The sequence below is a fragment of the Candoia aspera genome, chromosome 13 (genome assembly GCF_035149785.1).
Source record: "Candoia aspera isolate rCanAsp1 chromosome 13, rCanAsp1.hap2, whole genome shotgun sequence".
Classification (NCBI taxonomy): Eukaryota; Metazoa; Chordata; class Lepidosauria; order Squamata; family Boidae; genus Candoia; species Candoia aspera.
Window position 1 is genome coordinate 21,508,761 of NC_086165.1, and position 13,302 is coordinate 21,522,062.

The following is a 13,302-nucleotide window of genomic DNA, read 5'->3' on the forward strand; positions in this document are numbered from 1 at the left end:
TAGAAAATGGTCTGAGCTGCTGTTGGGCAAGTCACTCCCTGAACTCAACTGTTGGGACCCCAGGAGTCCCCCATGGAGAATGGTCATGGCTGCTTCCTCCATGCAGCTCTTACCATGACAGCTATCAATGGAGTGTTCATGTTCAGTGGCAGTATATCTCTGGGTTATTCTGACTCTGGGTTGGGGGTAAGCAACAGGAGATGGTTCTATGGCAGACAGGATACTAACCTGAATGGCCCTTTGACTTCATCTTACAAAAGAAAGAATTCATAAGCTTGAACAAGTGTGAATATGTGTGTGAATAAAAAAAATGTAAAATAATCAAACAACTTCCCCAGTGATGTTAACATTTTCTATTTCTTTTCACTGATTTGGGGTTTTCCATACCACTTGCTGGAGAATTTCAGGAAAACAACCTGCTTTCTAAAACAGAGATTCTCATTTGCCTCATATTCTAAATTTTTACAAACAAGTTGTTATTCCTTTAACTAGCCAGTAAAATCTGGGAAGTCCCAATACTTCCTTGGGTCATGTTGACTTTCTGTTGATAGCATCATTTATCTTATTGAAGGTAAGTCTTTTTGTTCCTGGGTTCTTGGTTGTTTTTATTTCAGACTGGCCGAATTGAACCAAACTACCCCAAAGTCTGTGGCCACCAGGGCAACGTGCTTGATATTAAGTGGAACCCTTTCATTGAAAACATCATTGCTTCTTGCTCAGAAGACACTTCAGTAAGTAAGAATCATTAGAATCACTTGCTGAGATGGGCAGTGAAGAAATGTGATGAATGAACGAACGAACGAATGAACAGCTGTTTTGGGGAGTAAGAATTAAAAACAAGAGGAGCTAACTGCTGAAAGATAATTGGTTTTGTCCCATGAAAGAAAATGTACCAGCTTATGTACACAGGTTAACCAAGTAACTGAGAGGTGAGAGTTGAACCCCTTGGAGAAGACCAGGGCTCTGATCCTTCAGACTCCCCGTGCCACTCAGTTGCTGCCTTGTGGTGCCCCTCTGCAAGGTGGACCATCCTCCTTCTCTCTCACCATTCAGGCAGCTGATCCTGCTGGGCTCCAAGGTGCCTGAATGGACTCCAAGGTGCCATTCAGATGCTGATCCTGCTGGGCTCCACAAGGTGCTAGTCCAACCCTCACAGTAATTTTAAACCAGTGATAATTCAGAGCAGAAGGGACCCTGCTTGAAACGAGAGGCAGCTCCAGGTCATCTGGGCATCAGCAGCCTCCGGGACTTGGCTGTCACAGACCTTTGCAAGGAGTCAGAACAACAAAAGGTTAAAGAGGCAACAATTTGCAACCAGTGTAGTAGCTTGCCTGATTATATAAGCCGCCATCCTCTTCCCAAGTATTTGCTGCCAGTTGAGAAGACAACTCTCTGCCCAGGGAGTTTACAGTCTGTAATTTAGGACAGGGGGCAGATCAGCCATTCCACCCACTCCAAAAGCCAGGTGTGGCTACAAGGCAGTGGCTGCTCCAGCAAAGGATGTTGTTATCATAAAAAGGTGGCTTTAATTTCTGTCCACCCAGGGATATTCATTCACAAGGGACAAAACAGCCAAGATGGTGGCCATGACTGTGTGATCAAAGCCCTGCTCCTTTTTACACGTGCCACGTACACAACACACATAAAAAGTGATGGGGTGACAATTGCATGGTTGTGGCTGTGGCTGTGGCCACCATCTTGACTTTTTTAAATCTCAGATACCCCTGTGCCCACGCAGTAAAGGCTCCGGTGGGTGGTCTTCTGTTCAGTCCAAGGGATGATCCAAGACTTTGTGTAATGATGGGAGACCAGAAAGGCCTGAACTGCTGTCTCGTGATTTAGGATAAATTATTCTTTATGCCCCCTCTCTCTTGCCCCGGAAACACCAAGCTAGGCTGCTGGGTTGGACAGGGCCAGTCTTTCACTTAAAACAATGTATCTCTGAACCAGAATTTATAAATAAATCAAAATGTGTTGAGTCCCCACACCATGTTAAATCATAAACCATGATTTACAAATCATAACATGTGGATTCATGGTACTCCATGAACCTGAAGTAATCCAGACTACATACAGGTAGTCCTCACTTGACGACCATTTGTTAAACGGTCCAGAGATACAATGGGGCTAAAAAAGTTACCACCCATCTTCAAAGTTATGGCTGTCACACCACCCCTGCAGTCACATGATCACGATTTGGGTGCCTGGCAACTGGCTCATATTTATGACAAGTTGCAGCGTCCTGTGATCATACGATTGCGATTTGCGATCTTCTCAGCCAGCTTCTGAAAAGCCAGATCAATAGGGAACCATTGATTTGCTTAACAACCACCATGATTCACTTAACGACCACTAAAATGGTCATAAAATTGGATCCTGTCACTTGATGCCTCGCTTAACAACTGCCTCGCTTAGTAACTGAAATTTCAGTCCCAATTGTGGTTGTTAAGCAAGGACTGCTGTAGTACTTTCGTGCTGGTGTGAAGTTGGTTGCCTTCCTGCTCTACCGCTATAAGCTCTTCTTTCTCCCCTCAACTTTCTCAAGGTCACCTGCATCCCTCCAGCAAAGAGAAGGTGGGGCTCAAAGCAAGTTGTTGGTGCACATAAGCCAAGCTTTAGGGCAAAGGATATTTGCAGCTCTTTGCAGCTGATGAGAAAGAGGAGGAAGAAGGGCAGAGCTCCCCAGAAAGCACAGCCTGCCATTTCTGTGCCGTTCTGCTCAGCAGGGCCCTTCCTTCCTCAGGGTGTATCTGTGGACAGCATCTGCGGATGTTAACTGAAAAGCTATTGGACTACTGGGGGCTCAAGGGCCCAGTATAAGGGAATCCAGGGAGATGTCCAGGAGAGGAAGGAAAATCTTCTCCAGGGGCCAAGATTTTCCAAGGGATCCCCAGATTTCCTGTTTTAAAAAGGCAGATGGTTCCAGGTGTGCTGGAATGGATAATCTAAAACCGCCTCCCTGGGCCTTTCAGTCTTTCTGCCGCTCCCAACAGCCTCAGCGTGTCTTGAATCCTGTTTTGTCCAGTCAGGCAGAGAGACTGAGGGACCAGCTCACAGCAGCCCTTTGCTCTCCTGTCCCTTCAAGGTTCGGGTATGGGAAATCCCAGAGGGAGGCTTGAAGCGCAACATGACGGAGGCTGTCCTGGAGCTGTATGGCCACAGTCGGCGCGTTGGCATCATTGAGTGGCACCCAACCACCATCAATATCCTATTCAGTGCTGGATATGACTATAAGGTAAACGGGGTAAACATCCTGAGTAGTTGGGATGTCCTTAAGAGCAAAAGTCATGGGCCATTTGTGAGTTTCATTAAGGTGAAGAAGGGAAGATGGTATTGGATGGTATCATATGTTACAGAATTTAAAGGAGCTGATTTAGACTCCCCAGACAGCTTGAGAGGTCACTAACAAAGAGCTCAGGAAGTGGCAGTCCTCAAAATTTGGGATTGATACAAGGAAGAAAGATGGTTAAAAGAGCCCATGCCCCAAACCACAGAGTTGCAGGGAGTCATTGTGGGCAGAGCAAGACAGAGGCCTCCCCTTCTCCCCCACTCCACTTTGACTGGACAAAAGGAGGTGTCCATCAGCTGCATCCTGCTCTTAATTCAGTGGTTCTAAGGTGGGCCAGGAAGCAGGGTTTTTCTTTACACCCCTAACTTGCTCTTCTTTGTCCTTGCCTCAAGGTATTCTGTTTGACTGCAGACAAGAACATCTGCTTGGAGTACAGTTTTTGTCCGTTACTCCCCCCGCCCTTCTTTTCTGTATGAATTGGCAACTTGTTGGTGCTCCATTTTGGACCACCTTTTATCCATAGGCAACTTGGCTTATTTCTTTGAGGCACCTGTCCTTGGAATAACCCTAAAGGGGATCAAGGGGTAAAGGATTGTCTTGAAGGCATCAACTACTTCCAGCCAATGCTGGAACTACTGCTTTTTGACCTTGTTCCTCCCAGGCCAAATGTTGAAAAACAGGCTTTCCTGACATGGTATCCTTCAGACAAGTTAAACTACAACCCTCACCATGTCCACCTAACATTACCTGATGGGAAATATGGTCACTGGCGATATAATCCAGCGTAATAGATACTGGACTACAAATTCCATCATCCTATCCTTCCATTAAAAGAGCCAGTTTGGTGTAGTGGTTAAGGCATCTGGCTAAAAACCAGGAGACTGTGAGTTCTAGTCCTGCCATAGGCACAAAACCAGTTGGGTGACCTTGGGCCAGTCCCTCTCTCTCAGCCCTAGGAAGCAGGCAATGGCAAACCACTTCTGAAAAGCCTGCCAAGAAAACTGCAGGGACTTGTCCAGGCAGATGCCAGGAGTCAACCCTAACCTGAAGGCACCCCCCCCCCACACAATCCTTCTGTTAGGGCATAGGCTTATTAGATGCCTATTAGATGCTGGTTTACCCTTCCTGTGTGGTTTTCTGCCCAATTCATTTGAACAGATCATGTCAGGAAGAAAAATATATTTCACTCAAAAGTTTAGAAATTTCAGCTGCTTCTGCTAGCATAAAGAACCATCCTAGTCCTGAAGGAGAGGACCTACATTTTGGAAGTTTCAGGGTATTCATTGGAGGGGATATTAACCCTGGAAGCTCATACGTGTAATGGTTGCCTATCCTAGATTATACTCAGACTCACAAGCAAGAGCTTGAATCAAGTCTGGTTTATTTAAGAATAGTATGCAAGTACAAAGGAAGCTGAGAATGAGCAAAAGCGCGCCAAATACAAACTAAAAACCCTCGGTGCAAACGTAAGCCCTCCCCCTCGTACAACCGTTTCAAATTCCCCATCCCAGGTGCTCCTAACGAGTTCTGCTAATCAACGGGTAAAAAGGACCTTGAACACAAACGATAACCCAAACACATTCCATCCCCATGAGAACAGATAGCAAGCCTGGTACAAGGTCTCCCAGCAGCTCCCTCCCAACCGGAACGCGCATCAGCACCATGGCATGCGAAACGTTACAATGGACATTAACCATTGCAACGGCGAACATGACATACCGCCCCCCCAAAAGACAGAAAACCCTAATAAGACGAATAGTAAAAGGAACAGTCAAGCCATAGTGTCATGCGCTGCCTACTACTGAGTAAAACACAGACGCTAATTCAGGGAAGATCAGGTTCTGGTTTATTTCAGCATAGTGCATAGCTAGAAAAAGCTGAGAGTGAAGGGAGCGCGCCGGTGCGGGGTTTAAATAGCCCACGCCGGTCAGCGCCCCCCCCACCTTGGGTTGTGTCATCCCCCCAAGTCCTGTATGCTTCGTTGCCGGTAGGTGAGGGGTCGCGGGGCCCCTGCTGGTGCCCCGGGCTTCGCTCATAATCGTTTTCTTCCTCCGGCCGGTGATTGCTTTCAACTGGGCGATATCCTTTGCGTTCCTGCTGACAGCTCCAGGCGTGCCTCGTGATCCGCCCTGTCTTTGTCGCTCTTTCTTCCCCCTTTGTGTTCTCTTGACTGGTTTTTCTGGCCGGGGTCGTTCCCTTCTCCTCGGGGTCTGTGTCTGTTGTTGTGCGTCGCTTTGCTTATCTTTTAATCCCTTGCTCTTGTTTCCGTGGTATTGTTATGTGTGCTGTTGTGCTGATGCATTCAGCTCAACGGTGCTCATGACACATAGGCTTCAAAGGGTAAGCTAAGTGAAAGTGGCGAATTAAATCAGGAGCATTGATGTGGCGAGCAGGCACCCACTCAGGGTGGGAGAAGTGCTTCCAGCGAACGAGGTACTGCAGGGAGTTGCGAAGCTTGTGGGAGTCAACAACCTCCTTGATTTCAAAGTGTTGCTTGCCATCGATCATGATCGGAGCAGGCGGAGGAGGTTGGGGGTGCCAGTGAGCGGAGTGTTGGGCCGGCTTGAGTAAGCTGCAATGGAAAACAGGGTGCAAACCTTTTAAATTGTGGGGCAACTTGAGCTTGACAGTCACAGGGTTGATAAGAGCAACAATGGGGAATGGCCCGATGAATTTGGGGGCAAGCTTCTTGGAAGGTTGCGTGGACTTTATGAACTTTGTGGAAAGATAAATATGATCCCCAATTTTGAAGGTGTGTTGTGGAGAACGGTGTTTGTCAGTGTGGCATTTGTAGGCAGCCTGTGCATCATTCAGAGCCTGCTGAATGATCGGCCAGGAGTCGGCCAGCTGCACAGCCCAATCGTGAGCCAAGCGGGAGGTAGAAGGGGGTTGGGGCAATTCAGGGATGGGGACAAAGTCCTGTCCGAAAACAACCCAGAAAGGGGTCTGCCCAGTACTTTGGTGAACAGCGTTGTTGTAAGCCACTTCAGCAAAGGGCAGCAGGTCAACCCAATTGTCCTGATGGTAGTTGGTGTAGGAGCGAAGAAATTGCTCCAGGGTGGAGTTAAGAATCTCAATAGATCCGTCCGTCTCCTGATGCGACGCCGTTGACACGCTTGTTCAGTGCCAATCTGTTTTTAAAAAGACTGCCAAAATTGGGAGGTGAATTGTGTGCCGCGGTCAGTCACCAAACGGGAGGGGCAGCTGTGGAGACGGTAGATGTGGCATAAAAAGAGGTGAGCCAGCTGCTGAGCAGATGGCAAGGAGGTGCACGTAATAAAATGGACCTGTTTGGAGAAGTCCTTTACAACCCAAATGACAGTTTTCTTTTGACTGGGAGGGAGGTCAATGATAAAGTCCATAGAGATCTCGGCCCAGGGACGAGATGGGTTGGCAACAGGTTGGAGAAGCCCTTGTGGTTTCCCCACTTTTTGTTTTGACATGGCACAAACAGGGCAAGGGGCAACATAGTCTTTGACATCCCACCGCAGCGAGGGCCACCAAAATTGGCGGCGGACCAAATGCAGGGTTTTGACGAAACCGAAATGGCCTGCCAATTTATCATCATGGGAGCGGTGCAACACCAAGGCACGTAAAGTTGCAGGCACATAAGACGGTGGCCGACCCATGCGAGATCGTCCTTGAAGGAAACTTTGTCTCGATTAGCCAGCAACCAAGTGTCAGATTTCACTGCTTGGAGAAAGTCGGATTGTAACTGACAAGGGATTGGCTGTCTGTGGGTCGGGGGTGGTGGTGGTGCCCTGAGCTGGCAGAGCGCGGGTCTGGCTTCAGGTGACAGCAGCCAGTCCCAATTGTGGTAAAGAGAGAACAGTACCAACCACTTGAGGGGTTTGGTCAAAGTCTTGAGGCAAGCGGGACAAAGTGTCTGCGAGAAAGTTTTTCTTGCCGGGTATGAACTTCAGTTGGAAGTTAAACTGACTGAAAAATTGAGCCCAGCGAATTTGCTTGGGGCTCAGGCGGCAGGGGGTGCGGAGAGCCTCTAAATTCCTGTGGTCCGTCCAAACCTCAAATGGGTAGGCAGCCCCCTCAAGGAGGTGGTGCCAAGTTTCTAAAGCAGCTTTGACAGCAAAAGCCTCCTTTTCCCAAACATGTCACCGGCGCTCAGTCTCAGAAAATTTCCTGGACAGATAAGCGCAGGGTTTCAGGATGTTGTCAGAGTCTTTTTGCAACAATATAGCCCCAATTGAAAAGTCAGAGGCATCTACTTGGACAAGGAAGGGGCGTTCAGGATCAGGGTGCCGCAAAATGGGTTCTGCAGTAAAGAAAGTCTTTAGTTTCTCGAATGCAGCCTGGCATTCTGGAGTCCAATTCAACACTGCCCCGGGGTGTTTTACCTTGTGTGTCTCCCCCAACCCTTTTGTGCGAAGCAGGTTTGTGAGGGGCAAGGCAATTTCAGCAAACCCCTGGATGAACTGGCGGTAATAGTCGCTGAACCCCAGAAAACTTTGCAGCTGCCGTCGGGTGCGAGGGCGTTCCCAAGTTAAGATGGCTCTAATTTTTTCAGGGTCCATCTCGATCCCCTTGTCAGAGACACAATAGCCCAAATAGTCCAGTTGGGTTTTGTGAAATTCACATTTGGACAGCTTGGCATACAGCTTGGCTGCCCTTAGTTTTTCCAACACCTGCTTAAGAAGGCGTTCATGCTCCTCCTCAGTTTCAGAATAGATAAGTACATTGTCCAAATCGACCAAGACCCCTTTAAATAAGTGATCATGTAACACTTCATTAATCAATTGCATGAACACTCCAGGTGCACTGGCTAAGCCAAATGGGAGGACTTTGTATTGGAAGGAGCCCAAGGGGCAATTAAAAGCGGTTTTCCACTCATCTCCAGCTCGTATGTGTATACGAAAGTAGGCTTCGCGGAGGTCGAGCTTAGAGAAAATTTTTCCTTTTGATAGGTGGGCTAACATGTCTTTCATTAGAGGCAAAGGATATTTGTTACATAGGGAGACTGAATTTAACCCCCGATAGTCTGTACAAAGACTTAGCCGGGGCTTTCGTCGCTCGATCTCCAGACTTGAGTTTCGGGCACTCGGCGGCTCAATGGCCTCCTTTCCCACAACAGAGGCACTGCCCTCGCGCATAGCGGCAATCCTTCTCCTCGTCTCCTGCTCGGTGGCTCGGTGGGGCAGCCGTTGCTCTGCTTTGGGGTCCCTGCGTCAGGGTTGTTGTTTTCTCGGTTCATCGGGTCTGCATGTAGGTGCGCTGGGCATGCTCAGCCTTTCCAGCCAAACAGATCCACTCGTACAGTGACTCCGGGTCATCCCTGCCCAGCGCCCATCTGAGGATGTCTCGGTTAAGTCCTTCTTTAAATCTCTTGATGAGTGTTGATTGGGACCAGTTGGGAACCTTGCCCGCCAAAGCTTTAAATTCTAGGGCATAGTCGGCTACTGACCTGGGTCCTTGGGTGAGTTCCTTGAGCGCCTCCTTAGCCCTGGCTTTGGCGAGGGGGTCCTCAAAGAACAGCTTCAAGGTGAACATGAAGTCGTCAAACGACCCGAGTTCAGGAGCATCAGCTTCTGTCAGTTGGACATACCAGTCCGCTGCTCTGCCTTTCAGCTTAGGGGTAATGGCCGATATCTTAGCCTCCTCAGAGGTGAAACACGACCTGTATTGCTTCATGTAGTTCTTCGCATTGGTTATGAAAAAGGAAAGTTTGGTGGGGTCCCCGTCGAATTTGACAGCAAAGTCCTTCTCCACCTTCCTGGTTGGAGTGGAACCAGCTGCGGGTTGAGTGGTAGGGCCCCAGGACACCCCAGAGGACCCTCTTCGTGGTGAGGCTCCGTCACGATGTCGTCTCCAGCCTCGGACCACCTGTGGTCCACTAGGAGGAGGGGGGAGGGCTGCGGGGAGCGAGGACTCTCATCGCAGCTTCCCTGGTCACCCATCGTGATCGACAGGGTTTTCAACAGGTCCTTCATCGACTCCACCTTCGCCTCCAACCTTCTCATCCTCTCAGGGGTCACCAATTCTTCCCCTCGTTGGGTGTCAGGTTGTTTCTCTGGTACCACTTTGGTCGATTCCCCCTCAGGGGTCAAGGGGAACCGATACTTCCAGGAAGTCCCAGCCACCTCTTCCTTAGGTTCTCCCTCATCGCTGGATCCCCCCATCTCAGGGCTTGAGCTGGAGCCCCTCGGGTAGAATGAAAGGTCGGGGGGAAGGGGACACTTTGGCGCTGGATCAGCTTGCGGTTCCAGCCCTCCGGATGTTGGTCTTGGTTCGGTCATCGTTAACTATTTTCCTCACAAGGAATATACTTGGAAGGAGTTAACGGGAATCACAAAGACTCTCAGCTTTATGTAATGGTTGCCTATCCTAGATTATACTCAGACTCACAAGCAAGAGCTTGAATTAAATCTGGTTTATTTAAGAATAGTATGCAAGTACAAAGAAAGCTGAGAATGAGCAAAAGTGTGCCAAATACAAACTAAAAACCCTCGGTGCGAACATAACCCCTCCCCCCATACAACCGTTTCAAATTCCCTATCCCAGGTGCTCCTAACGAGTTCTGCTAATCAACAGGTAAAAAGGACCTTGAACACAAACGATAACCCAAACACATTCCATCCCCATGAGAACAGATAGCAAGCCTGGTACAAGGTCTCCCAGCAGCTCCCTCCCAACCAGAACGCGCATCAGCACCATGGCATGCGAAACGTTACGATGGACATTAACCATTGCAACGGCGAACATGACAATACGTAAGGCTTGGGTGTGCTACCAATGGAGCCTGCTGATCACTCAGCCACCCTCAATCCACTAAGCAGAACTCTTTGGAATGGAGACTGCAGTCTGCAGATGCAGAACCCTACCTGGGAGATGCCCCTTTCCGTAGCAGCAAGACTAAGGAAAGTGTCTGCTGAAGAGTAGTAGTCTTCAACCAGCTTTACCATTTTGCTTTGTCTGCTGCAGAAACTCTCTGATGCTGAAGATTTGCATGCTGCAGTCTTTTGGGGAGGCATGCCAGGTTGCCTGGGATGTGAGCCAGGCATGCTGCGCTTAATCCTTAGTCCTCTGCTCAGAGGGAGAGCCTTAACGCATGTCCCCTGAAATGGAGGGTTTCCAAGTGAAGATGTGATGGGGTGGAAGCTCTCTTTAGGGAGAGGGGATGAACCTGTACCCATCTTCAGACTGATAAAATTCAGGACACAGAAAACACAGTCCCTCACCCTTCCTCCTGCTCTGATCACTTTTGCTCAAGCAAATGGAGTGGATATTTATTGGTTCTTCTCTCTTCAAGCCTTTTGCTTTTGGGTTGTGTTGTGTGTGTTTGTGTGTGTTTAAGGGCAGAAATAATAATGCTTGTGGTTGATCTGTTTATCATTCTGGGCCATCAGAACACTAAAAAATGCCTTAAATTAAACAAACAAAGCATGTTTTTGTGCCCAGTTCCAAACACTGTATTCCAGAAGCATGAAAGTAACTTGACCTTCTCAGGGAGCTTGTGAAGAACTCAGTTCTCTCTTGATTTCCAGAAAGGTTGCTGGCTGCTGAAAGGGTTTAGATACCAAATGCTGATGAGCTGGATGGATTTTCTTGTTTACTGTTCCTCTGTGATTTTAGTTATATTGCATCTGGTTCTGAAAATATGTTGTTTTCTTGCTGCTTTCTGTTTTGGCCTTTGGAAGCTGTCTTGAAGAGCAGGAGGGAGAGGACGTTGAAGTATTTTCTATGAGTTGTCTGCAAGCAAGTCATTGCACTTGCAGAGCAATTTCTGTTTGTTCTGCATCTTCTCCTTCTCAGGTCCTCATCTGGAACTTAGATATCGGTGAGCCAGTGAAGATGATTGACTGCCACTCTGATGTCATCCTCTGCATGTCCTTCAACACAGATGGCAGTTTACTCTCCACCACTTGCAAAGACAGGAAGCTACGGGTCATTGAGCCACGTTCAGGCAAAGTCCTCCAGGTGGGAGCTTCTTTGAAGGGCCAAAATGGGCAACATGTGAAGGAGTTCTGATTTGGTCACCTGACTGTTGTTTTTTTTAAACAGCCACCAATGAGAAATGATGCCTGGTAGATATGGAAGAGAGAGCATTCAGTCTTGTTGCTCAGATCTGTCTTCTATTTGCTAGAATGCCTTTTCTCTCCTCAGAGCAATCAGTTGAAGTTTGGGCTGGGGCATTTCAGATTAAGGAAATGGTTGAAGGAAAAAGTCTTACCTACCATCCCCTCTGACAAGTTTGTCAATCAAAATCAGAGTCCTCAAGGGCTGTTTATAGCTTAAAAGAAAATAGACAGATTCCTCTGTCTTAAATTTAAACAGCTTTAAATTTAAATTTTGGCATTTGATGTAACAATGGGCCTTTCCTAAGTTGTGGAGGCAGGCTGTGCATAGGTGTTCTGTGTGTGTCCGTAAAAAAAAGTCAGAATGGTGGCCCCAGCTGCAACTTTTTTGGGCCCTTCCTGCAGTCACACCTTCAACTGTGGCCATAGTTCAGTGGGTCTGTAACTCAAGAATATGTAGAATGAGTGTTCAGAGAGAAGTGTGAACATAGTTGAGAATTTGGTAAGAAACTGTTAGCCCTGACCCCCCAGCCTACCCTACTGTACCTCCCACCTCCCTTCAGCTGAGCAATGGATAAATTGCTAAGTGAAATTAATTTTCAGTAGAGAGAACCAAGATTTCACTGTATCGTGTAGTTTTTTTTTTAATCTGTTCAGTTGTGTCCAATTCTTGGAGACTGCCTGAACAAGTCCCTGCAGTTTTCTTGGCAAGGTTTTTCAGAAGTGGTTTGCCCTTGCCTCCTTCTTAGGGCTGAAAGAAAGTGACTGGCCCAAGGTCACCCATCTGCTTTCTTGCCTCAAGGTGGGACTAGAACTTATGGTCTCCTTTGGTTTCCAGCCTGATGCCTGAACTACTACACCAAACTGGCTCTCACATCATGTAGTTTATTAAAACGTTGCTTTAATTTTTTATTAATTATATATAGCGTTGGATGAAATTGTTTTAAAATCTTGGAATTTGGCATTTTTTGAAGGTGATGTTTTGTCATTCCAACAAAGGGGTGGCCAGCTTTTTGAGTGGATGATTGTGATTGTTTTCACAGGAGGCAAACTGCAAGAATCACCGTGTGAACCGTGTTGTCTCCTTAGGGAACGTCAAGAGGCTTCTAACAACTGGTGTGTCACGCTGGAACACCAGACAGATTGCCCTCTGGGATCAGGTTAGAAAAATAATTGCATGTCTGTGCATGCATGTGCATGCGCACACATGCTACTGTAGGTGCGAGATCCAACAAAGCGAAAACCTCCTTTTGCAACTTTATGGAAGAGAAAGACTTCTACCACCTCTTTCTTAGCTCATCCATGGAATTGTGAAAGAAGGGCGAACTCAGGATAGCAACAGCTAGAAGCATTTCCTACAAATGATATTTAGTTTTTCCCCTTTTGGGCTTTGGTTTAATATATTGTGTGAACTTAGCACTGTGTAAATCATGATGTTATGGTGCTGTGAGTGTATGAACCTCATTTTAGGACTTATTCAACAACCCCACGATTAAGCAAGCCATAGCTTACTGCAGTGTATGAGCTCAGCCAACATGCTGAAGGTACTATAGAATTTGTCTGTCTGTCTGTCTGTCTACCATCTATCTATCATGTTTATATAGCTGCCCATCTCACAAATCTGTGACTCTGGGCAGCATACAGTAAAAAACAATCACAAAACACTAATTAAATAAAAACATTCAACAATTGAAATACAAAGTGACCAGTAACAGACTAGCAGAGAAAGTTATTTTATGGGCAATAGAGCCATCTCACTAATTCACCACCACCTTGGCCCCCCCAAGCCTGTTGACACAACCATGTTTTAGGGGACTTCCTGAAGGATATCAGGGATGAGGCCAGTCTCACCTTGGGGGGGGGGGTGATGTTCCACAGCGCGGGTGTCACAGCAGAAAAGGCCCGTCTCCTGGGTCCTGACAGATACAACTCTTTAGCGGGCAGGACCCGCAGCATCCCTCTTCTGCCGGACCTAATGGGACA

General features: G+C 47.6%; 1 protein-coding gene across 1 annotated transcript in view; it reads left to right on the forward strand.

Moving 5' to 3' along the window:
* Positions 1 to 13,302, forward strand: part of CORO2B (coronin 2B) — a 96,713-nt gene that overhangs the window by 72,568 nt on the left and 10,843 nt on the right. The window contains exons 3-6 of the mRNA XM_063313866.1: positions 615 to 731; positions 3,086 to 3,235; positions 11,057 to 11,221; positions 12,363 to 12,479. Coding sequence (XP_063169936.1) covers positions 615 to 731; positions 3,086 to 3,235; positions 11,057 to 11,221; positions 12,363 to 12,479 — 549 coding nt within the window. The remainder of the gene's footprint in view (positions 1 to 614; positions 732 to 3,085; positions 3,236 to 11,056; positions 11,222 to 12,362; positions 12,480 to 13,302) is intronic.